The sequence below is a fragment of the Acomys russatus genome, chromosome 20 (assembly GCF_903995435.1).
Source record: "Acomys russatus chromosome 20, mAcoRus1.1, whole genome shotgun sequence".
Classification (NCBI taxonomy): domain Eukaryota; kingdom Metazoa; phylum Chordata; class Mammalia; order Rodentia; family Muridae; genus Acomys; species Acomys russatus.
The window spans coordinates 21,059,091-21,081,943 of record NC_067156.1 but is presented as its reverse complement, the minus strand read 5'-3'; the positions used below and the strand labels follow the sequence as shown (position 1 = coordinate 21,081,943).

General features: G+C 44.8%; 1 protein-coding gene across 1 annotated transcript in view; it reads right to left on the bottom strand.

Moving 5' to 3' along the window:
• Nucleotides 1-13,983: 13,983 nt before the first annotated feature.
• Ercc3 (ERCC excision repair 3, TFIIH core complex helicase subunit) overlaps nt 13,984-22,853 on the bottom strand; it is a 29,948-nt gene continuing 21,078 nt past the window's right edge. Inside the window, exons 12-15 of the mRNA XM_051163138.1 lie at nt 20,814-20,931; nt 19,688-19,806; nt 17,098-17,250; nt 13,984-14,654 (exon numbers count right to left, since the gene is read on the bottom strand). Coding sequence (XP_051019095.1) covers nt 14,523-14,654; nt 17,098-17,250; nt 19,688-19,806; nt 20,814-20,931 — 522 coding nt within the window. The 3' untranslated portion in view covers nt 13,984-14,522. The remainder of the gene's footprint in view (nt 14,655-17,097; nt 17,251-19,687; nt 19,807-20,813; nt 20,932-22,853) is intronic.

Sequence of the window (22,853 nt, the reverse complement as noted above, 5' to 3'; positions counted from 1 at the left end):
CACTAAGAAAGGAAGTGGACAGAGCCCCCCATCTCTAACCCAGAAGCCATCTCCAATTAATAACTAGTTCCCCAACAGAATCTATTGGGTATATACAAACTACTCTTAGCCAGGCCCATGCTCAACACAAATGAATTCAATGGCACTTTTGGAGGTTTACTCTCTCGTTAGCTTTGTTTTGTATTTTAAATCCTATAAGTTTTTTTTTCATATATATTATGGTTTCTGTTTTTTTATGGGAGTTCTGTGTGTGCAAATGTGTGTCTCTGTACAACACACACACACACACACACACACACACACACACACAATATCTTGAGCTTTTTTCTTTGGCTCTTTTTCTTCTGTTTGTTTTGTCCCATTCTGGTTTGTTTGGTTTTATTTTATCTAATTTTATTTTATTATTTTTTTAATTGTCTGGTTGTATCATAATGAGAGACAGAAAGGTGTGGATTCTGACGGGTGCAGAATGGAAAAGATCTGAAAGGCATTGGAGGAGGGAAAGCATAACCAGAATGTATTGTTTTTTCCCTTTTATGTTATGTGCATTCGTGTTTTCCTGCATGTATGTCTGTGTGAAGGTGTGGGATCACTGGAATAGAGTTCTAGACTGTTGTGAGGTGCCGTGTGGGTGCTGGGAATTAAACATGGATCCTTTGGAAGAGCAGCCAATGCTCTGAACCCTTGAGCCACCTCTTCAGCTACAATATATTGTATTTTTTAAAACCTAATTTCTAGGGCTGGAGAGATGGCTTAGTAGTTAAGACCATTGCCTGTTCTTCCAAAGGTCCTAAGTTCAATTCCCAGCAACCACGTGGTGGCTCACAACCATCTATAATGTGATCTGATGTCCTCTTCTGGCCTGCAGGTGTACATGCAGGCAGAACATTGTATACATAATAATAAATAAATATTTTAAAAAAACCTAATTTCTATTTAAAAAATTATTCCTCCCCTAAGAAAGTGCATTACTACCAAGAAGGGTCCTGCTTTGTCAGAGAATGCCACCTGTGCTTGTGTTTAAGAGACACATATGAAGCATGCAGGGAAATTGACAATGTCTGTGGGTTACTCTTCATATGCACAAGTGAACTGGTAAATGTGTCACATGAATGTGGAGGTCAGAGGTCAGCCTCCAGTGTCATTCCGCAGGAGCTGTCCACCTATGTCTTCCCCAGTTTGATTTGTGTTTGTTTTCAGTGTGTGTGTGTGGTGTTTAGGCTTTTTGTTGTTTAGGCTTTTTGTTTTATTTTGAATTTTTGTCTTTTGGAATTATTGCTTTTTGTTTGTTTTCATTTTCTTTTCGTGTTTTTGTTGATTTGTTTGGGGGGAGTTGACAGAAAGAGAACATGAAGGCTATGTATGGAGGTAGGGAGAATCTGAGAACGGGGGAAATAAAATCAAAATATACTATATGAAAAAATGAAATAAAACCTAAGAAAAGAATAAACAAATGCACAACACCTTGGGTTGTCTTTTGGCCTGCGGACACATGGCCATAAGACTGGGGTGTCTCCAAGTCATCTTGAGCCAGTATCCTCTGCATCCGAGCAGACACTAGACCCTTTCAATAGCTTCCTGGTTGCATGGAGAGAGCTTTCCTAAACACAACCGGAGCCTTGCCTCGCACCGGACATCGGGGGGGGGGGGGCAGTTGAGCAGCAGCCCCATCTAGCGGTTATCAGTGGTAGATGGCATAAGGAGCGCAGCCACACCTCGCTATGGAGCTTTGGGGGCTCAAGAGATAAAGATCTGTTGATATGCGCGTCGTGGGCTCAAACGAAGCCCAACAATCTCTCTATCCCTAGAGCCTCTCTCTGGGTTCCATTGAGAATCCTTAAATAAGGCTGGGTTGTTCTAGAAAATAGTGGAACACGAGAGGATTCTATGAATCTCATGTGAGGTCAGCCTGAGGGATTCCTGAGCTTCTGTGTGAGTGAGTCTTCAGGAAGGGGGTCTGACTAGACAACTGTGCCACTAACGGGGCAAGTTTGCTTTCCCGGGGTCATCGGAACCAGCAGTCACCGGGGCTGCTACGGCTTCCCCAGGGCAGAGTTCTGAGAGCGGGGTTTGCTCAGGGGACCCCATACTTGCCCGGAGTCATCCACTTAGGAAAATTGCACCCAGCCCTTGGTGGAGGGTGTTCCTTCTCTTCTCCCAAACCTGAAACATCTTATGTTGCAGTTTTCTTCTTTAAATTTCTGTTTGGGGCTGGGAAATGGCTCAACGGATAAAAGCACTTAGCCTATAAGCGAGAGGACCTGAGTTCAATCCCCAGCACCCACGTTAAAAAAAAAAAAAAAAAGCAAAACAAAACAAACAAAAAATCAGGCTCAGGACATGCCTGTGGCTCCAGAATTTGGGGGAAGCAGAGACAGGCAAACCTTGAGAGCTTGCCAGGCAACCCCTGCCAGGCAACCCCCACTCCCATAATGAAAGCTACCAATTTAGTGAGAGGCCCTCAAAACAGCAAGACAGAGTTAGAGGAAGACAGACAACATCTTGCTATGCTCTCCACATGTGCCTGCCTGGTCCTCGATATCTGCACATTCACATGCATGTGCTACACACACACACACACACACACACACACACACACACAAACGCGCGCGCGTATGCACATACACAGATGCACACACACATACATATACACACATGCACACACATGCATACGCATACACACACCACACATACATATATACACACACACATACACACATACACACACACACACACACGCGCGCGCGTATGCACATACACAGATGCACACACACACATACCACACATACACACACCAAATTAGTTTTGTATAAAATGTGTTCTGGCCATATTTTCTGACTAATCTAAACATCTAGGGTCTTCTGAGGAGTGGGAGTAGGGTACCATTTTAACATCTCACACTAACATTAGCCCGCTGTCATACGCACCCTCTCACTTATGATGTCTGTGACTCAGCATGCAGGAACCAGGAAGGCTTGTGTGAGCGACATAGTAATGCTAGGCTTTCGCTAAGCATGTAATTTAAATATCTGCATGTGGGGATAGTAGCATAACCCTCTTAACACACATCTGACATCAAAATGGTCCCTGCGGGGGCAGGAGACCCACAGTGGGACAGCATTCTCTCTCTGCGGAGATCTCTGAGCCCAAGTTGCACCCCCACACTACCTACAAGGCTCTGCTAGCCCCCAGCAGAGTCGGAGATAAGCCATGGCAGTGGGTCTTCTGAGAGCTTTAACCGTGGAGGAACTGAGTCACCAAGCAGAGCCTGCATAAAACAAAACACTGGGGTGGGCAACTAACACACCTGCCCCTCTGCATGTCTCACTGTGACACACTGATCCTGGAGCCCCTCCCCTTCTATTCCTCAAAAAAGAGGACCCTCTCCTACCCACTCACCCCAGCTTAGCGAGTCTCATCCGGACCGAGCGCATCCTCTTCCCCTGTGGCCTGGCAAGGCAGACCCACTAGGGGGAAGTGACTAAAAGGCAGGCCACAGTATCCATGTCAGAGACACGCCCTGCTCCCTTTATTAGAGGGACCCACATGAAGTCTGAGCTGCCCATGGGTGACATCTGTATAGGAGGCCTGGGTTCAATCCATGCATGGTCCTTGGTTGGTGCTTCAGTCTCTACAAACCTCTCTGGGCCCAGGTTAGTTGACTCTTTTGGTCTTCTTGTGGAGCTCCTGACCTCTCTACGTCCTTCTGTCCTTCCCACTCACTTTTCACAATACTCCCTAAACTTCGCTCAGTGTTCAGCTGTGAGTCTCAGTATCTGTTTTGAACTGCTTCTGGGTGGAGCCTCTCAGAGGACAACTCTGCTAGGCTCCTGTCTGCAAATACAACAGAGTATCCTTAATAGTGTCAGGGGTTGGCTCTCTTCCATGGGGTAGAGATCAGACCTGGGGAGAGTGGGGACAGTAGGACAGAAGGCCTACAGAGAAAAGAGAAACTGTGGGCCAGGGCATCTCAGTGACAAGCTGGCAACCTAAGTCAGGATTGGCTTCTGGGAGGATATGAGGGGGACCCTAACAGAGATTCCTAGTAGCAGGGACCACGGAGACTAAAGAGGACACCCTCTAAGTAGGCAAGACTCCTAGAGGAGGGAGGGGAACACCAACCTAACCACAAAACTTTGACCCAAAATTTACCTTGCCTACAAGACGTGCAGGGATAAAGATAGAGCAGAGATTGAGGGAATGTCCTACCAATGCCTGGCCTAAGACAAGACTGGCCTGGATCTTTGCCAGTTAGGGCTAATTGAGCTATCCAGTGAGTCTCCTCCCCAGCACTCACTGGAATTATAAGCATATGCCGCCACATATTTTTTTTAATGTGGATTCTAGGGATCAAATACAAGTCCTCATGCATACAAAGCTTTACTATCCCGCCAGCCATCTCTGTTAGTTTTATATTACTACCAATAACCTCAAGCTCAGCAGTTCAAGACAACATGAGTTAATATACTCACAGGTCTGAAAACATGCAGTTCAGTGTCACTGGACTTTCTTCCCCAGTGAGGATCTGTTTCCACAGCTTTTTCTGCTTCTAGAAGTCTCTCCTATTCCTTCTAATATGGCCCTTCCTTCATCTTAAGGACCAGTGACACTACATCCCTGGGACACTTTTCTCTCTCACATGTGTGGTCCTTTGAAATAGCATGAGTCACCCCCTCGTAATAACCAGCAGTCATGATTTCACCTGAAATCTTATATTTTTGGTTGTGAGCCTAGCCTTTAACGGCTGAGTCACCTCTCCAGCCCTCATCTGAAATTTTAGTTCTCTTTTGTCATGGCATCTAGTGCATTTGCTAAAGAGGTAAAGCTGTCCGGAGGAGCAAAACTCCACCTGCCACAGAGAGGAAATGGAAAGCTACAGATGGGGATGAAATAAGCTATACTAGTCAGGGTTGTGGTTTTGAGGTTTTGGTTTTTATTGTTGTTCTGTTTTTTTTTTTTTTAATTCACTTTGTTTGTTTATCTTTATCCAAGATCATCTAGGGGAAAAGAACCTTAACTGAGAAAATTACTCCCCGGTTAGCCTGTATACAGGGGTGAGAGAGCATTTTCTTGATTAATGATAGGGGAGGGGCCCAGCCAACTGTGGGTAGTGCCACCCCCGGTCTGATGGTTCTGGGTTGTATAATAAAGCAGACTGGGTAACTATGAGAGCAAACACGCAGCATTCCTCCATGGCCTCTGCTTCAGTTTCTGCCCCTCGGTTCCTGCCCTGATTCCACCAGCCACTGGGCACTCCTCGCAGTGATTTTTCCATGATCAGATTATCTGAAGGGTATGGGAGGACCCACCTACATGTGAGTGGCGCCCTCCAGTGGCTACCCCAATAAAAGGAGGTTGACGAAAGAAGCTTTTGCCTGCTTGCCTTCACTCTGGCAAGCTTATCTCTTCCTGAGTGAGATCAGAGCCCTCCTTCACCAGCCTTCCAAAGCGGACTGAAGATCCCTTGGCTCTCCAGGAACTCTACGCTGACCTCCCGACCTCCCGACCCCCCCCCCCCCCCCCACCCCAGGTCTTCAGTACCAGAGTGAGAGAGCTGAAGCACCGGGCCTCATGGACCAAACAGCTTCTAGCAGCTTCTGCAGCACACAGGTGGCCACTGCTGAATTATTACAGAAGCCAATCTAATAAAGGTCATTTTACTATATATTTATTCTGTCAGTTTTGGTTCTTCTAGAGAACCCTAACACAGGGTTAACCTCCGAAGCATAATGAGAAATTCCATACAGCAACACAGTATTTCTGAACAAATAAATTGCAAGGAATTTGAGGGATGGGGCCATGAGATTGTTAAGCAAATTAGCCTGTGAAATACAGAAAGTAAAATAATGGGAAAGGAATGTTAGGCAAATAAAATAAACTAGAACCACCGTTTTCATATCAGATAAAAATAACTTTCAAGCAAAGTCTTGGGGGAAGTGAAAGGGTCCTTACATAGCAAGTTTATCCACTGAGCCATCTTCCCAGGCACTATGACAGCCAGGCAGGTGGCACATGCCTGTAATCCCAGCACTCAGGTGGATCTTTGTGAGTTCGAGGCCAGCCTGGTCTACATAACAAGTCCAAAACAGCTAAGGCTACACAGAGAAACCCTCTCTCGAGATTTAAAAAAAAAAATAACAATGCACACGCAGCTCATTGGCTCCAGGTTGACTGGATGACTAACACTTTTGCTGCTGCTGAGATTGAATTAGGACTCACACATATTCTACCACAAGGGCTAACCTCCCGTGGTTAAGTGGGAACGTTCAATATACAACACAAAACTCCCTAATTAGTAAGTGTGAGATGTGGTTGGCACAGCAGTTAGAGGATCTGTATTCTTCATAAGTGAGCCTAGAATATTTTCTGAGTTAATGCCGCATAAGGCAGACTTCTGAATCAGCTTCAGACTGAGGTGGTGTGACTAAGCTAGTGTCATATCAGGGGAGACTGGCGAAGGGGCACAGTGACTGACTGGCCAAATTGAGAAAAATAGAACCAAAAACAGCATCCTGAGGCCTAGGGAGAGACAGTGTGAATGGTCTGACAGGTAAATATTAACATCATCTGGGTTTTGTCTTGTGGTCTCTAAGATTTACTGCTTAGCTGGACTGCATATGTCTTGAAGTTTCAATGAGCAATCCGATCTCAAATAAAAGATGGATGTACCTGAGGACTGATGCCCACAATTGTCCTTTGACCTCAAAATGCATGCCAAACATATGTGTACACACACACACACACACACACACACACACACACACACACACACACACACACACAGAGTCCCCAGGTGTATTGCCTGTTTCCTGAGAAGTTAAAACTGGGGACTCTGCTTAGGAAATGCTCAGGAAGACAAGGGGGGTCTGTGATACCTGACCAACTGAAGATGCCTGGCCACCTCCAGGGTGTCATCAGTCCACAGCCCCCCTCCTATGCCACAGCCCTCCCTCACCTCTGGCTCAAACATAGGAAGCAGGGAGCCTTGTGCACTACAAGGAACAGAGGATAGGCAAGTCAGGAAACACAGGAGATGCCAATGGGCCCAAGCTAGTTACAGGCTACCAGTCTCAGGCTTGCGTGAGCTGTGGGAAGAGAGATGCAAGCATCTTTATGTAGCTCCAGTGCCAAATGAGATGGTGGCTGGGAGTCACGGGGGAACATTTTCTTTTCTAGAAACTGCTCAAGGTTGTATAGGAGGAGGAGAAGAAAGAGGAGGGGGAGGGGGAAGAGAAGGAAAGAGATGCATAGACTAGAAATGACCAGAAAATGTTGCAGTTTCCAGTCCTCTCCTCGAGCTTTCTACCTGGCAACTAGTGATGTGGACCCAGGAGACAGCTGGGAAATGTGAACCTGGGGGCTCATCACCAAAACCTCTACAGCTAAAGCCAGGTCACGCTGCGCACAGCCATAAGAGGACCCATCGTATTGTTAACAATTCTCTCCATATTGTTTTATTTCAGTTTCAAAGTTATTTCACCTACCTCAATAGAGCTATAATAGGTGATGTCTTTTGCCATGATAAAATACCATGACCAAAATCAACTAAAGAGTTTATTTTAGCTTACCGTTCCAGAGGGGTAAGAGTCCATAAACAGTAAGGAAAGCACAGCAGCAGGCAGCCAGGACAGGAAACTGGCTGATCACAGCTCACCACAGAGAAAGGAAACCAGAAGTGGGGCAAGGCTATAAAGTCTCAGAGCCGACCCCCAGTGACGTATCTCCTTCAGCAAGGCTCTGCCTTCTTAAAGTTTTATAAACTCCCCAAACAGCACCACCACCTGGGAAGCGGCTGTTCAAACACATAACTCTATGGGGGGAGGGGGCATTCCTCATTCAAACCAACACAATAGGTAACATATATGTTGCTACCTCCCAGTAATTCAAAACATGGCTGGTTACTAGAATTGCATACTTAATTATATATTTACAATATTTATATTAGAGTTATTCTGTCAACATAGTGAGTTCAATATTGCTACATTATATTAATGCTAATATATGTTAATACAAATGATGTATATTCTTCACATTATTTTCATTTTTGTTAAAGGATTGTTTTGCAGAATGGAGAACAAAGACCCTGCCTCAAACAAAAGAAAACAGAGTAATAGAAAAAGACTTGACAATGACCTCTGGCCTTGATGTGAGCATGTGTGGGCATGCGTATACACACACAGACACACACACATCACAGTGCTTCAACCATTTATTTTGAAGTAAGTAGATTCTGTTTAGAGAAACACACACACACACACACACCTTCACTTATAAACACTGACAGAACAAAACATCACTGTGTCAACCCAAAACTATCAAAAGACCATTGCGAGGACAATAAATATGAAACTTAGCTTTGCTTTTACCACAGTGGTTAAGTCCTACGGGCTTAAAGACACCACTCTTGAAAACTCTTCTTTCTGCTCTCCTCCCATTTTTATAATATGGTATGCTATGTTTCATGTACTTGTGCATGGCTATAGCAATAACTTGAACTGCCCTCAGTCTGGGCAGTCATTTGATCATGTGACCTTTATGCATGAACAAATCACATACATCATACAACCATAGAGCTTTAAGCTCCAAGACAGAAAGGCCATTGGTTCTGTTTGGAACCAAAGTTTACCCCAGTAATAGAAACTAGCAGCAATAGCTGCTGAAAGCAAACAGTAAAATAGATGGGGCTCACCCCACTGCAGAAAACATGTGTACGGCTGGAAATCTGGCCAAGAATCCACGCCTGGAGTTCATGGGCCCAGCAGTGAACCTACTTAACTGTAATTTCGCTAAATGGACGTAGTTTCAAAGTGCTCTCAAAGTTCCTATCTCTTACCCATAGATTAGAGCAGCTCTCAAATATCAACATGGAAGCTCCATTGCACAATGGTTGTGACACTAGCTAGTCATCTGAAAGGAGGGAACCTAGATTGAGAAAATGCCTCCATAAGATCCAGCTTGTAGGACATTCTCTTAGTGATTGATGAGGGAGGGCCCAGCTCATTGTGGGTGGTGCCCTCACTGTGCTGCTGATCCTGGGTTGCATAAGAAAGCAGCTAAGCAAACCATGGGGAGCAAGTCAGCAACCAGCATCCTCCATGGCCTCTGCCTCCAGGTCCCTGCCTTGCTTGAGTTCCTGCCCTGACTTCCTTTGATGACAAACAGGACTGTGGAAATGTAACCAGATGAAATCTTTTCCTCCCCAACTTGCTTTATGGTCATGGTGTTTCACCACAGCAATAGAAACCCTAAGACACACAGCAAACACTTTCCCAACTGAACCATCTCCCCGGACTTGAGTGCAATGATTTTCTTGGTTTCATTTCCAAGAAATGAAACTGTTCATGGCTAGTGTAGAGAAACAGTCTGTTCTGTTTGTTGACTGTGTGACCTTGCAACTTTGATGAGCTTGTTGGTTAGTTCTCTGTAGTTTGTATGTGTGTCCCTTTCCATTTCCTATGTGCTAGGTCATGCATCTGCAGAGATGCTTTGAATTTTTTTTCCCTTTCCGTTACCAATGCCTTTTGTCTAGTTGTCCTGGTTTTGTCCTGAAGCCTCCAGTTCAACACTGAATAGAAGTGGTAAAAGCAGATGTCTTTGTTTTCTAGATGATCTTAAAAGAATGTTTTAGTCTTTTATCTGCCTTTAATCTCAGCACTCCAGAGGCAGAGGCAGGTGGGCCTCTGAGTTTAAGGCCAGCCTGGTCTACCTAGAAAGTTCTAGGACAGCCAGGGCTATATAGAGAGACCCAGTCTCAAAACAAAGAACAGAGCCAGTTGGTGGAGGCACACGCCTTTAATCCCAGCACTTCGAGAGGCAGAGGCAGATGTGAGTTCGAGGCCAGCCTGGTCTACAGAGTGAGTTCCAGGGCAGCCAGAGCTACACAGAGAAAACCTGTCTCGAAAAACAAAACAGAAAAAAACACCAAAGAACAGATTGGCCTAATGGAATGAATACAACATGAAACAAACATTTCTAAAATAACCAAAATTTACACATAATATGATTGACTATATAGCTCCCCCTATACTTCGAGTTACTTGTATTCTATGAACTATCTTTTACTTAAATGGTTAGAAATGGGGACTTTGGAAAGAGTCACTGTAGTCTCCCGTATTGTAAACAATACAAATATTGTTTAATTAATTCTTTAATGCTGGCTATATTTTAGTTATTAATTAAATCAATAAACATCAATACTTGGGGTATAAAACATGAGTGCTGTTATTAGAGACTGCTGTCCTTTGTATTCTTTTTATACAAAGAATTAACCCAAGTCTTCATGTCTCCACGCAGAGTAAATGGAGATGCAGTTTAAGTTAAAAACTAGATTATTTTGTTTTATCCAAATTATTCTGAATATTGAGAATATCTGTATGTATTTATAAGGACTGAAAAAGCTTCAATCTTTCAAACATTAGTTTTCTTTTTGTTTTTCAAGACAGGATTTCTCTGTGTAGCCTTGGCTGTCTTAGACTTGCTCTGCAGACCAGGCCGGCCTCAAACTCACAGAGATCCACCTGCTGCTGCCTCCCAAGTGCTGGGATTAGAGGCATGCGCCACCACACCCAGCGTTCAAACTTAGTTTTGAATAAGATAGGGTTACAGGGTAAGCAGAGAGTTATAACAAAAGGGAATGATCAAACGAAAGAACATAGTATTTTCACTTGTAACTTTATTAAAGTCAAGTATTATTTTATCACTTAGTAATATGCCAGGTAAAATATTAGATATAAATAATTTTAAAGTTTTAATTACAAAAATACTTAAGAAACAACAAAAGTGAGAGGAATGTTGAGTCACTCAGGACCCTCATCTGGCAGTGGTGCTGAAGAGGGGTCCACCCAGCATCCTACAAGGCCACAGTCTTGTGAGTTACAAGTACCTGGATGCAACCCTGATATTTAAGTCACAATGGAGTCATTGGTGTGGTATCTTTTCTCCCCACAAAAGTCTCAGGGCTAGAGAGCTGGTTCAACAGTTAAAAACACTGACTGCTCTTCCAGAGGACCTGGGTTCAATTCCAAGCACCAACTGCTGTAACTTCAGTTCCAGGGGATCTGATGTCCTCTTCTGGCCTTCATGAGTACCAGGCACAGACATGGTACACAGACATACACACAGGCAACACACCCATACATATAAAATAAAATCTTTTTAAAGTCTTTTACAATATTATTGTTTACTAATAAACCAAATTTCATAAGCAGATCTAAATTTTTGTTCATTAAGACAAGCTTACAATCACCATGTAATTTAGTAGGAATGTTCTAAGTAGGCATCACCCTGTAAACAGATCTTGTTTTATGGTTAAAGTAACGTCTGGCTATCTAAAAAGCAAAGGCTTTGATCAATGGTAAAACATAAAAACCTAAATTGTAATCACAGGTTTTAAATACCCATTTAGTAAGAGGATACTAAAAGCAAATCAATACTTAAGAAAATACTGTTGTAGAAAACCACACATTAATTATATCTCAGGGTAATGAATTAGTGCTAACAATTGTATAACCTTTTTATTATTTGAATTTAGTTAAATATTCATTTTAAACATCTTTTTACAAGATACTTTAACCTTAACATTATTATTGCTATTACAAAATTTAGAGAACAATTTAATGAGGTAATTTTACATGAAAACTCAGGAGTCTACATCTGAAAGCCAGAAAATGTGTATCTTAGATATCCAACAATTATGAACACAGGTAAAGTACATTGATAGTTTATTAACCAAATTTAAATTGAATTCTTGTTAAAGATTTAACACCCTCACCTTTAGTTCTTACAGTCTTTTCTCCCCCTTTTCTGATCCCTGAACTTTGGGGAGGCAGTATGAAATGGTTGTCCCATTTGTAGCTGAGCACCCCACTGACACTTACTCTCTACACCTTGACTGGCTCAGAGTTTCTGCGTAACCACGATTATCACGCCATGAACCTTCTCTGATGAGGTTTGGGAGCCCAGCTAACCCGTGGGTGGGTAAGAGATAGGAACCGAGAGCAGTTTGAAACAACATCCATTCGGTGCCCACAGTGGGCGGCTCCCACATCAACTGTTAACCATGACAGCCGCTCACAAACATGCCCGCAGGCCAATCTGACCTAGGCCATTCAATTGAGGTTCTCTCTTCCCAGATGACTTGAACTTACCTCACGATGTATAGTACTAGGATAAAAACAGACATCCCTATTAGTGGATGTTCAAAAATAAACCTGGCAACCCACAGTCAATTCCTTTCTTAAGAAAAAACCAATATATTTTAAAGAATACCCAGCCAAGAAGTGGTGGTGCACGCCTTTAATCCCAGCAGTCGGGAGGCAGAAGCAGGCCGATCTCAGTGAGTTCAAGACCAGCCTGGTCTACAAAACGAGTCCATGACAGCCAGGATTACACAGAGAAACCCTGTCTCAAAACAAAACAAAACAAAACAAAAAAACTACATAAATGGCACAGTTGGATATCCACACATTAGAGTAAAAATAGAACTTTACCTCATCCATTAGAGTAATTAACTCAAGATCTGGGGATGTGTCCCAGTGGTACAACACTTTATCCAATACATCCAATGCCTTTGGTTCCAATGCCCAGCACTAAAAAACAAAAACAGAAAAAAAAAAACAAAAACAAAAACAAAAAAACCTAACTCATGATGGATGAAGACTGAATGTAATACACAAGACTGGAAAACTCTTAAACTTGGAGAGTGTTAACTCAAGTTAGAGAAGCACCTGACTGCAGTGACAAGAGAAAGTGGTCTAAGGAGCTGGCTCAGTAGATAGCACCTGCCAAGCAGCAGGGGGACTGTTTGAGTCTCAAAAATTATATATAAACTTGGGCGTGGCTGTGGTACAGGGCAGAGGCAGGTGGGAAGAAAAAATATATACAAACAAAAACAAAAAACACTAAGATAAAAACCTTATTGTTATATTTAATGTTTTATTGATACTTGTGAAGCTTGCATCATGCCACCCCCATCCCGCCCTCCACCCTTGGAACCACGCCCCCAAAAGAAAAACAAAATCCTCATTGTGGAAGCTGTAGTGTGCTACAGTGTCACACAGTATAGCCTTTTGTCCACATATCTTTACTTGCAAAGGTTCACTGCAATGCATTGTGGGCTGATTTGAGGCCTCTGGCTTCTGTTACACTATCAATACTGGATCCTCACTGAGACACCACTAAGATGTCCTGTTGCTGCCCTGTGTCATGGAGCTCCTGCAGCTCTGGATCAGTAGGACGGGCTCCTTCACTCACTCCAGCAGTTCATCCATGGGGTAGATGTTGGGGTGGGCCAACTCAAAGCCCTGGATCTGGGCCTGGATGGCAGCTGAGCTGGTCACTTTGCCAGCTCCCCTGCACCCACACCACCAGGGCACGCTCTTCAGCACTGACCCACCTAGCTCATCCAGTGCCACAGGCAGCAATGGGGCAGAGCCAGTCCTCTCCCTCTCATGCCCTTGGGGCTGGCTCGTCCACACCCATGCAGCAGGGCCAGCTCTCCTGAGTGTTCAGCCAATGAGGGGCAAGGGGCATAGAGGAGGGCACCTCTCCCTCGCCACGTCACCACACTGGCAGACAGTTTCAGGGTCAGCTCTTCCACACTCACGTCCTTGGGGGCTGGCTCCCCTGTGCCCTGCCACCACGGTCAGCTCTACTATGCTGCCCAGGCAGGTGCAGGGCCCGCTCCCCTGCTCTCACGCCCCTGGGTCCATCTCTCCCAACTGCCACAGGTGGCAAGGGACAAGGGCTTGGGAGGGCATCTCTCCCTCACCCATGCCACCACACGGCAGATAAGAGATGACACAAGAAACAGAGTCCTGCTCGTTCACACTCAGGAATCTCACAAAAACAGTAAGTTGAAAGCCATAATATATACTCAGAGGACCTGTAGTGTAAAAAGAGAGAAGGAAAAAAAAAAAATATATAGAATAAAAATTTTTTAATTAAGATAAAAATTTTTCTAAAGGAAAGGAACAAAAAGCCCCGACACACCATTATGAGACAAGGAGCCTCCAAAGATGCTGTTGAGTTTGTTTCCTGTCGGCCATCTGCGGCTGGCTGTGCTGCCTCCCTTAACAAGAGTTTAGTTTTCCCAGTGAGACTTCCCATGAGAATACTAAATTTTCGTTTTCAAGTGGTTATCAATTGGAGACTGCCTCTGGGTAAGGGATGGAATCATGTCTACTTCTTCTTGAAGTTCCAAGGCCCTCCAAATTCCAGTTTTTAATTTACTCAGTAGAATAAAGACAAATGTGCTTTAAGTGGTATAATTTTTATATACAGAAACAATCCACTCTCAACAAGTTTAAATAAAAAACAACAGCAGTCTTTCTCTCCTTTTTAGCCCTGGGTGACCCATGAGGGCAGTCAGAGCCCCAACGCTGACTGGCTTTCAGCACAGGCCCTGCACTTAGATCAACACTAGGAAAGCACACAGTCTTGGGGAGAAACTCTCACATGGAAAAAGCCTCTTTTTTCAACTCTGATCCAGGCAGCCAGTCTTCAACTGAGCAGCAGGGTGCACATCACTTCCTAAAGCGTTTGAAAAGTGGGTGTACATGCTTGTTGGAGGCTTTGCTTCGGGACGAGTGGTATTCCATGTACACAGTATCATCTGCCCCAGACATAGAACTCATGGTGCCTAAGCGCCGGGATGCCTGTGAGGAAGAGGGAGAAACCCTGTTACAACATTCATTATCAAATTCAATAGTATGTATGTTTGTGCGTGTGTGCATGTGTGTGCGTATGTGTGCCTCTGTGTGTGTATATGTGTGTGTGTGTGCAAGCAAGTGTGCATGTATGTGTGTATGTGTGTTTACACATGTGTGCCACTGGGGACTGAACACTGCCTTGTACATGCTAGGCAAGTACTCTACCAACAAATAAACCCCTAACCATTTGATACATTGTTTTTTAAAATAACATTCTCAGATTAGAGAGATGGCTCAGCCTTTAAGAGCACTGGAGCTCTTTCTTCCTAAGTACCCAGGTTTGATTCCCAGCACAGATGGCAGTTCACAACTGTCTAGAACTCTAGTTCCTAGGGATCCAACACTCTCACACAGACACAAATGCAGGTAAAACACCAATGCATATGAAATAAAACTAAACAAATTAAAAAGTAAATAGCACTGTCCGGGCTGGTGAGTTGGGTGAGAGCATCTGCAATGCAAGCAGGGCACTTGAGTTCCATCCCCAGAGCCCAGAAACAGGCACAAAGAGAGGACTGCACAAAGCCATGCTCTGACTTCCACAGGTATGCCCCCCGACACACATGCACACTTGCACAGATACACAAAATATTTTTTTTTCCCAGACAGGGTTTCTCTTTGTAGCCCCAGCTGTCCTGAACACATTTTGCAGACCTGCCTCTGCCTCCTGAGTGCTTGGATTAAAGGCGTGTGCCACCACACCTGGACACAAAATAAAATTTAAAATATCCTTCTGACCATTTCCTGTGTCATAGGCATTGCATATATATGCTACCTCCCCCAACCCTCACAACAGTTATAATCTTAACCTACAGAACAGGAAACTGAGGCAAACAACTTGACTCAGGCCCACTCCAGCTCCTAAGAAAAATGTGACAAGAACATTGCCCAGAAACTCTAATGAAACAGATACTACAATGTCCTTGCCCTTGATAACAAATGCTCAACAGAACTTAATCTTTCTTTTGTGGTTCTGAAGTAATAAACCAGGGCCTGGCACTGTGCATGCTAGGCTGACATTTTGTCTCTGTGTGACAACTTCAGGCACAGACTCTTAAAAGTGAGGGTGGAAAAAATTTTTTTTTAAAAAGAGCCAGGGTGGACTGGGGCTGGAGGGGTGGCTCAGCAGTTCAGAGCCCTGGCTTCTCTTCCAGAGGACAGATTTGCATTCCAGCACCCACTGGCAGCTCTCTACCCCTGCAACTCTAGCTCCAAGGGATCTGATGCATCCTTCTGGCCTGCATGGCTACCAGGCACACAAGTGGTGCATAGGCACACAGCCAGGCAAAATACCCATACACATAAAAGAAAATAACAATAATTTTTTAAAACGTTAGGGTGGAAGTCTCTTAAAATTTCCTAAGATGAGGCAAGGCTTTGAACTAATGGGAAAGCCAGGAAACCCTGGCTTGACTCAGCTCCAAAGCTATGAGCAAGTTCTGAGTGGTGTCTATAAACTGGGCATGACCAAATCTGTTCCAAAGATGGACATGGAGCTGAGGGAGGAAGGTGAAGCCCAGCACTTGAGAGGCAGAGGAAAAAGCAGGTGGCTCTCTGAGTTCCAGGCCAGCCAGTTACACGGTGTCACCCATCTCAAGCAAAATCAAACCAAACCAAAGAGGGGTGTGAATAGCAACCACATAAGCCGTTGTACCTGAATCAGACGTCAGGGAGAATGGGCACCTGAGCACTCATACCAGGTCCTCCACAGCCTGATCTCAGGGGACGGATTCAAGTCCTTGGCACCCCTGGACTAACGTGCAGACTGCTAGGCACGAGAAAGGTCCCGGCTGAAGGGTGCTGGCACCTGCCCAAGTGGCAACTACTGCTTCTTTCCTGTCTTTTTCTAGCTAATGCTGACCCTTTGGCTTTAACAGCACTGAATTTCAGAAGTTGGAATTCTTGGATCACCTGACTCAATTTCACTTCTCTCCTCACAATGCATCCACTCATTACACCGGTGCTCACTAAACACATGTGAAAGGCCGAGTCTTTTCAGAGAACTGTAGGGTTTTCAACATACAGAAGCTATGGCTTGAGCTCATCGACAGACTCATCTTGAAGGCTGAGCTCTCTCACTGAGGAGGAAAGCAAGAGAGCCAGCTAAGCCCAGACCAACAGATGCAGCACTTGCCAGCTCCAGAGCCTGCAAGGTTCTCATTCTGGGCCCAACATGAGCGGCCCCAGGCCCTATCACAGTGAGCCCCTCTGACTGAGACGTGTACAAAGAGCACACACTAAAAGATAATGGGGTTGTTTCTTCAACTTTTCAGTTTTTTCTACTAGCTTGTATGCTCATAGGTGTGTGTGTGTGTGTGTGTGTGTGTGTGTGTACATGTGCACACATACAGTGGGTGTCCTACAGGAGAATCTTTCTCTCTTCACTCACCTGGCCAGACCTAGAGCCAAATTCTCCAGCCACCACTTCCTCCTCTGCATCCAGGTCAGAGGCTGCCAGGACCTTTTGCAGGAGCTGCTGCTGCTCCTCTTTGGTGGAGAATGCCAGCTCTTCCTCCTCCATGCCGGCTAGCTTTGTGATTACCTATGAGAGCAAAGGCAGACATGGCCTGTTGTCCTCGCCTCCCAATCCCCACTGTAGCTGCACCCAGGCACCTCTTCCCACCTTCCCTGGTCCAACCAGAGACTGACTATTGGTTCAAGACAAACTAAGGAACTCTGATTGGGTACATCAGGAGAGGAATCTTTGGGCCAGAAATATCCCCTCATATTTTCCCATGGTGCACCAGGAAGGGAAGAGAAGCATGAAAAGGCACATGCAAGGACACCTGAGACACCACCTGGCATCTTAGGCTTCTAGCAAGAGTGCTTTATTTATATAAGATATCAAGGATTCATTGACCAGTTGCTAGAGATGGCTCAGTAGCCAAGAGGCTACTGCTTTTCCAGAGGGCCTGGATTCAGTTACGAGCACCCACAGTGGCTTACAACCATCTGAGACTCCACTTCCAAGCAATCCAACACCCTCTTCTGGCCTCTACAGGAACTAGGCACATGTCTGATACACAGACAAACATGCAAGCAAAACACCCCCACATATAAAGTAAACATTTAAAAATAACTGACCAGATTTCCTATTAGAAGCAATATGTTCTAGTTTCCTGCTGTGATAAAAAATACCTGACCAAAAGCAGCTTTGGGGAAGGATGGGTTTATCTTACTTATTTGTGCAGGCTATGGCCCATTATTGAAGAAAGTCAAAGCATGAACTCAAGGCGGGAAACTAATGGCAGGGCTGTTTGCATTAAGTGAGACCAAGGAACTCACTTCACAGCTAAAGAGGTGTGGTGGGGCTGCTGTGTTCATGGAGATCGCATCAATGCTTAAAGAGACCAGTGGGAAATGTATCTGAACTGTGGCTGTTTCTGTCCTGTTTTGTTAAGAGCACTAAGATGCACACATTAAGCAGATGCTGGTGTTTTCTTCCGTTTCCTTATCATGTAATGTAACATCAACTGAGATAACAGCAGTGCTTAAGTGCTATAAATCTATGTCATCACATTTCAGTTATGGGACACTGAAACATTTAGCATTCCTAAAAGGACTGCCATCCATTCTAAAAACAAATAAAACAAAACAAATAAACAAATAAAGACTTATGTGTTTGTGGTCATACATGGGATAGCCTATTATGTTAGGTGGAGTTACTCATTTAGAACTTATGCATGGAATAAGGAGATGTGATCTGGAATCAACTAAAAGGCAAGCTGCTAGGCATTCCTGTGAAAGACGTTCTCTCTGTCTCTGTCTCTGTCTCTGTCTCTCTGTCTCTGTCTCTCTCTCTGTCTCTCTCTCTCTCTCTCTCTTTCCTCTTCCACAATACATCCTGACCACAGTTTCCTCTCCCTCCCTTTCTCCCAGTCATCCCCACCCCACTCTCTTCAAGATCTACTTCTCTATTTCCTCCCAGGAACATCAATCAAACACGGTATCACAAGTTACAATAAGACTAGGCACTGACCTCCTATCAAGACTGGACAAGGCAACCCAGGAGGAGGAAGAGTCCCAAGAGCAGGGGAAAGAGTGAGAGACACCCCACTCCCACTGTCAGGAGTTCCACATGAACAGCAAACTACACAACCATAACATATCTGCAGAGGACCTAGCTCAGACCCCGCAGGCTCTGTGGTTGCCGCTTCAGTCTCTGTGAGCCTTGCTTAATTGATTCTGTCGGTGTGTTCTCCTCGTGTCCTCAACCCCTGTGGCTTCGTCAATCCTTCCTCCCTCTTGTGAAAGACTTTTTTGACCTAAGACTATTGGAAGCTGGAAGATCCACACTTATGTGGGTGGCACCTTCTAGTGGTAACTCAGATAAAAGGGCATGGAAAAGGGAAAGTTGCTTTTTGCTGCTTGCCCTCACTCTCTCTGGCAAGTTTGTTTACCTCGTTGCTGCAGCTGGTATTAAGTAACTTACTCAGGATTCCAACACAGACTGCAAACCAGCAGCTTCCCAGGAGTCCTGCAGGCTGGCAGGGCCAGACACCCAGCCTTGTTTCTAGTGTGAGGCAGCCATGGTTTGAACAACCCAGAGCACGGTGTGTAATCCGTTCTAATAAAGCCCCTTCTGAGAACATGTATTACATCAGCTCTGTTCCTTTAGAGATCCCTGACTAACACAGGGGCCATGTTGTTTTTGCAAACCAAGAATCTCGAAATCCTGATGACATCCTATTAGCAGGCCATGGTGGGAATCATCTTCTCTACTTCTAAACACATTCCATTCATCCCTCATGATCAGAAGCTTGGATCAGGCCTTTCCAGCTATGGACAACATTGCCAAGCCACCTGGAAGGCACACCCCAGAAGGTACCTCAGGGGGCTCAGACTCTTGGTGACTACAGTCACCAGCAATTATGCCAGCAATTTACAGAGACAAAGGAGCAGGAAGCCTGCCTGAGTGCTGTCCCAGACTGGTGCCCCCATCTTTGTCAAAGCCCAACCAAAGGTAAACGAACACATACCTTAAAGCTGTAACCTTGATCTACCAAAAATCTCTGCCGCTTGGTGGAATAAGCCATTTCCTGTGTGTCCTGGGACACCAATGAGTAGAAAAAGGCATTGTATTCCTCTGCAACCATCCCTAGAGGAAAAGGGTGAGAAAAGGCAAAACAATCCACACTAGTAACTGAGACTCAGTTAGACCAGCCAGAAGCCAGCTCTTCACCCAGTGTGTAATCACGTCAACTGCACAAGTGAGTTGAGACAGCAGGCTCGGGCTGCTGCTCGGCCGTATGGGACCTGCCCTAGCATGCTCAAAGAGGGCCTGGGTTTGATCCTCAGCATCACAAACACACAAACAAATATATATGTAAAAAGAAACAAAGCGGCCAAGAGGATGGTTACAAGGGTACTGGCACATGCTGCTAAGCCTGGTGAGCTGAGTTTGATCCTGGGAACCTGCTATAATGAAAAGGCTGCAGTGAGTGGTCTGCTAAGGAAAGCAGACACGAAAGTTCCTCTTTGGAATGAGGGTTAGTATAATGAGAGAGGCCACGCAAGGCCATGACTGGATCTCAAGGTGGAAAGGAGAGCATTCAGGCAGAAATGCCACAATATATGGTACATGAGGCTTTAAAGGGGAGGGGAGGCTTCCCTTAAAGCCTGGAGAAGAACCTCAGTGAGAGTGGGAGTCACAGACAGCGGCCATGAAGAGGAGCAGAGGAGCCTCTTCAAAGAGTAGTGTTCATCTCCAGATTGATCTCTTATCTAATGTGTATGTCTGCTGGTCTGTGAAGTGTATGTTGTGCGTGAGTCTGAGGAGACCAGAAGACGGTGTCCAGATCCAGTGGAGCTGAAGCTCCTGGTTAACACTGCCATTCAGAGATGCCATGCAACACATGGGTCCCTGTGGCATAATAAGTAGTAAAGACTTTGGGCTCTGAGCCCTGTCCCCTGTGTCTGTCCATGTCGTCCTCTCGTTATATCCTGTCCCAGCCATCCACATCCACACACACACACACCTCCTTGAAGCAGAGCACACTGCGATCAGCCACACCAGCAGCTCACCCCCACAGCTGCTGACACGCGGTGAAGCGCGGTGAGAGGCCGCCTGGCCAGCCTGAGGCCACAGGGGAAAGGTGGCATTACCTTTTTTGGCTCGGAGTACCCGCCCCAGTCTCTGGGCTTCCTGCCGTCTGGAGCCACCATGGGAAGAGATCTGAATGAGGACATTTGCTTCTGGCAGATCAAACGATGTGTCACCAACCTGCAGAAAAAAGCAGCTATGAGTTTGGGAGCTTTTATATAGGGAACAGTAAGAACAAAAAAATATCAACCAGTCCAGAATCTACAACTTTACATTTCTGTAGTTTTAGGGATAGAGTCAAGGTTTCATGCATGCTAAGCATGTGCTCGCCCACTAGGCTACCTCCCCATCCCAGGTTGAGACTTTAAGTTAGTTAGCTCTGGGTAATTTAGAGAAATGCCCTCTCTTCCTCTGCTGAGCAAGGTCCTGCCACTGCAGGCAGAAGGACACAATGGACTGCAGAGCGGCCTCTCCAAAAGCTAGCCACTACTTTTTCTTTTGCTGTGGAAATGGTCTGTATGAAAGCCCATCTTATTCAATAACCACTGAGATGGCAGCAGCACAGGTGGAACAGTGCCCACAAAGACTTCACTGAGGGCGTGGCTCTCAGCCTGTAGAGGCTCCCAGCTATGGACATGAAGAACCTTCCGTACATGCCGACATTGCCGGTTATGAGCACCAGACATGGAAATACTAACATCTTCTCAACTCTAATTCTATCTTCACTGATTCTCAATGTCAACTTCTTAATCTACAGCTTACAATACCTAAGAGGCCTCAGCAGGTGAAGATGCTTGCTTCCACGCCTGAAGACTTAAGTTCAATCCCTGGGAACTCACGTAGTAAAAGGAGAGAACCAATTCCCACAAGTTGTCCTCTGACCTCCACACCTGCAACATGGCACACTTGTGTCACCCCCTCCCAAATAAATAAATAAACCATCTTAAAGGTTTCTGAATGTTTACTCAAATGCACAACCTCACCATAATCTTGGTTCTCTGTTTCTCATCACCCCTTGAAAGACAAACAAATGCTGCTTAAAACACCTCAATTGCACGTACAAGCCTTTCTGCTCTTATATAATGGTTTAATTACAGGAAACAGACTTTTAATATTTTCCTACAATTGTTCCTAAGCATGTGAGTATTGAATAAGTATATCTTTATATTATATTGTGTTAAAATGTTTAACTTTGTTTCGTTTTGTTTTTTGAGACAGAGTTTCTCTGTGTAGCCTTGGCTGTCCTGGACTCGCTTTGTAGACCAGGCTAGCCTCGAACTCACAGAGATCCACCTGCCCTCTGCCTCCCAAGTGCTGGGATTACAGGCGTGCACCACCACACCTGGCCATAAAATATTTAATTTTTAAAACTGCTGTTTTAATAATTAATTCTTCAGTTTCACTAAACAAACAAACAAAATAATCATTCAGTCAGGCCATATAATCTCAGGACTCAAGAGACAGAGGCAGGTAAGTGAGCTCTGAGTTTGAGGCCAGCCTGGTCTACAAGTCTACACCTATGGCTACACAGAGAACCCTCTCTAAAAAAAAAAAAAAAGCATAAATTTGGGTTTTGGATTAGGACAGAATTTCTAATAATTTCTGGAATGGTCCCAAGCATATTTCTGCTATTTTGAACCATGTGTTTATATGAAACTGCATTCTCAGCATTGACAGATTATAAAATACAAAATTCAGCAATTCTGAAAAACACTGACAATGTTCTACAATAGGATTCTCTATTTCCAACGGCATCAGCCAAGACATAATTCATTTTTTTGTTTGTTTGTTTGTTTTGGTTTTTTTGAGACAGGATTTCTCTGTGTTAGCCTTGGCTGTCCTAGAACTCGTTTTGTAGACTAGGCTGGCCTTGAACTCAGAGATCCACCTGCCTCTGCCTCCCAAGTGCTGGGATTAAAGGCGTGCGCCACCACACCCGGCTGAGATTTAATTTTTTAGTAAAAGCGGCAAGCAAGTGCATCACATTGCTAAGAGAATTTACTTTCCTCTTTAACAAATGTCTCCACCCTCAGAGTTGACTCTCAGATCCTTGCTGCCACTGAGATAGATCTCCACGTGGCTATGAGCTTGTGAACAGACTC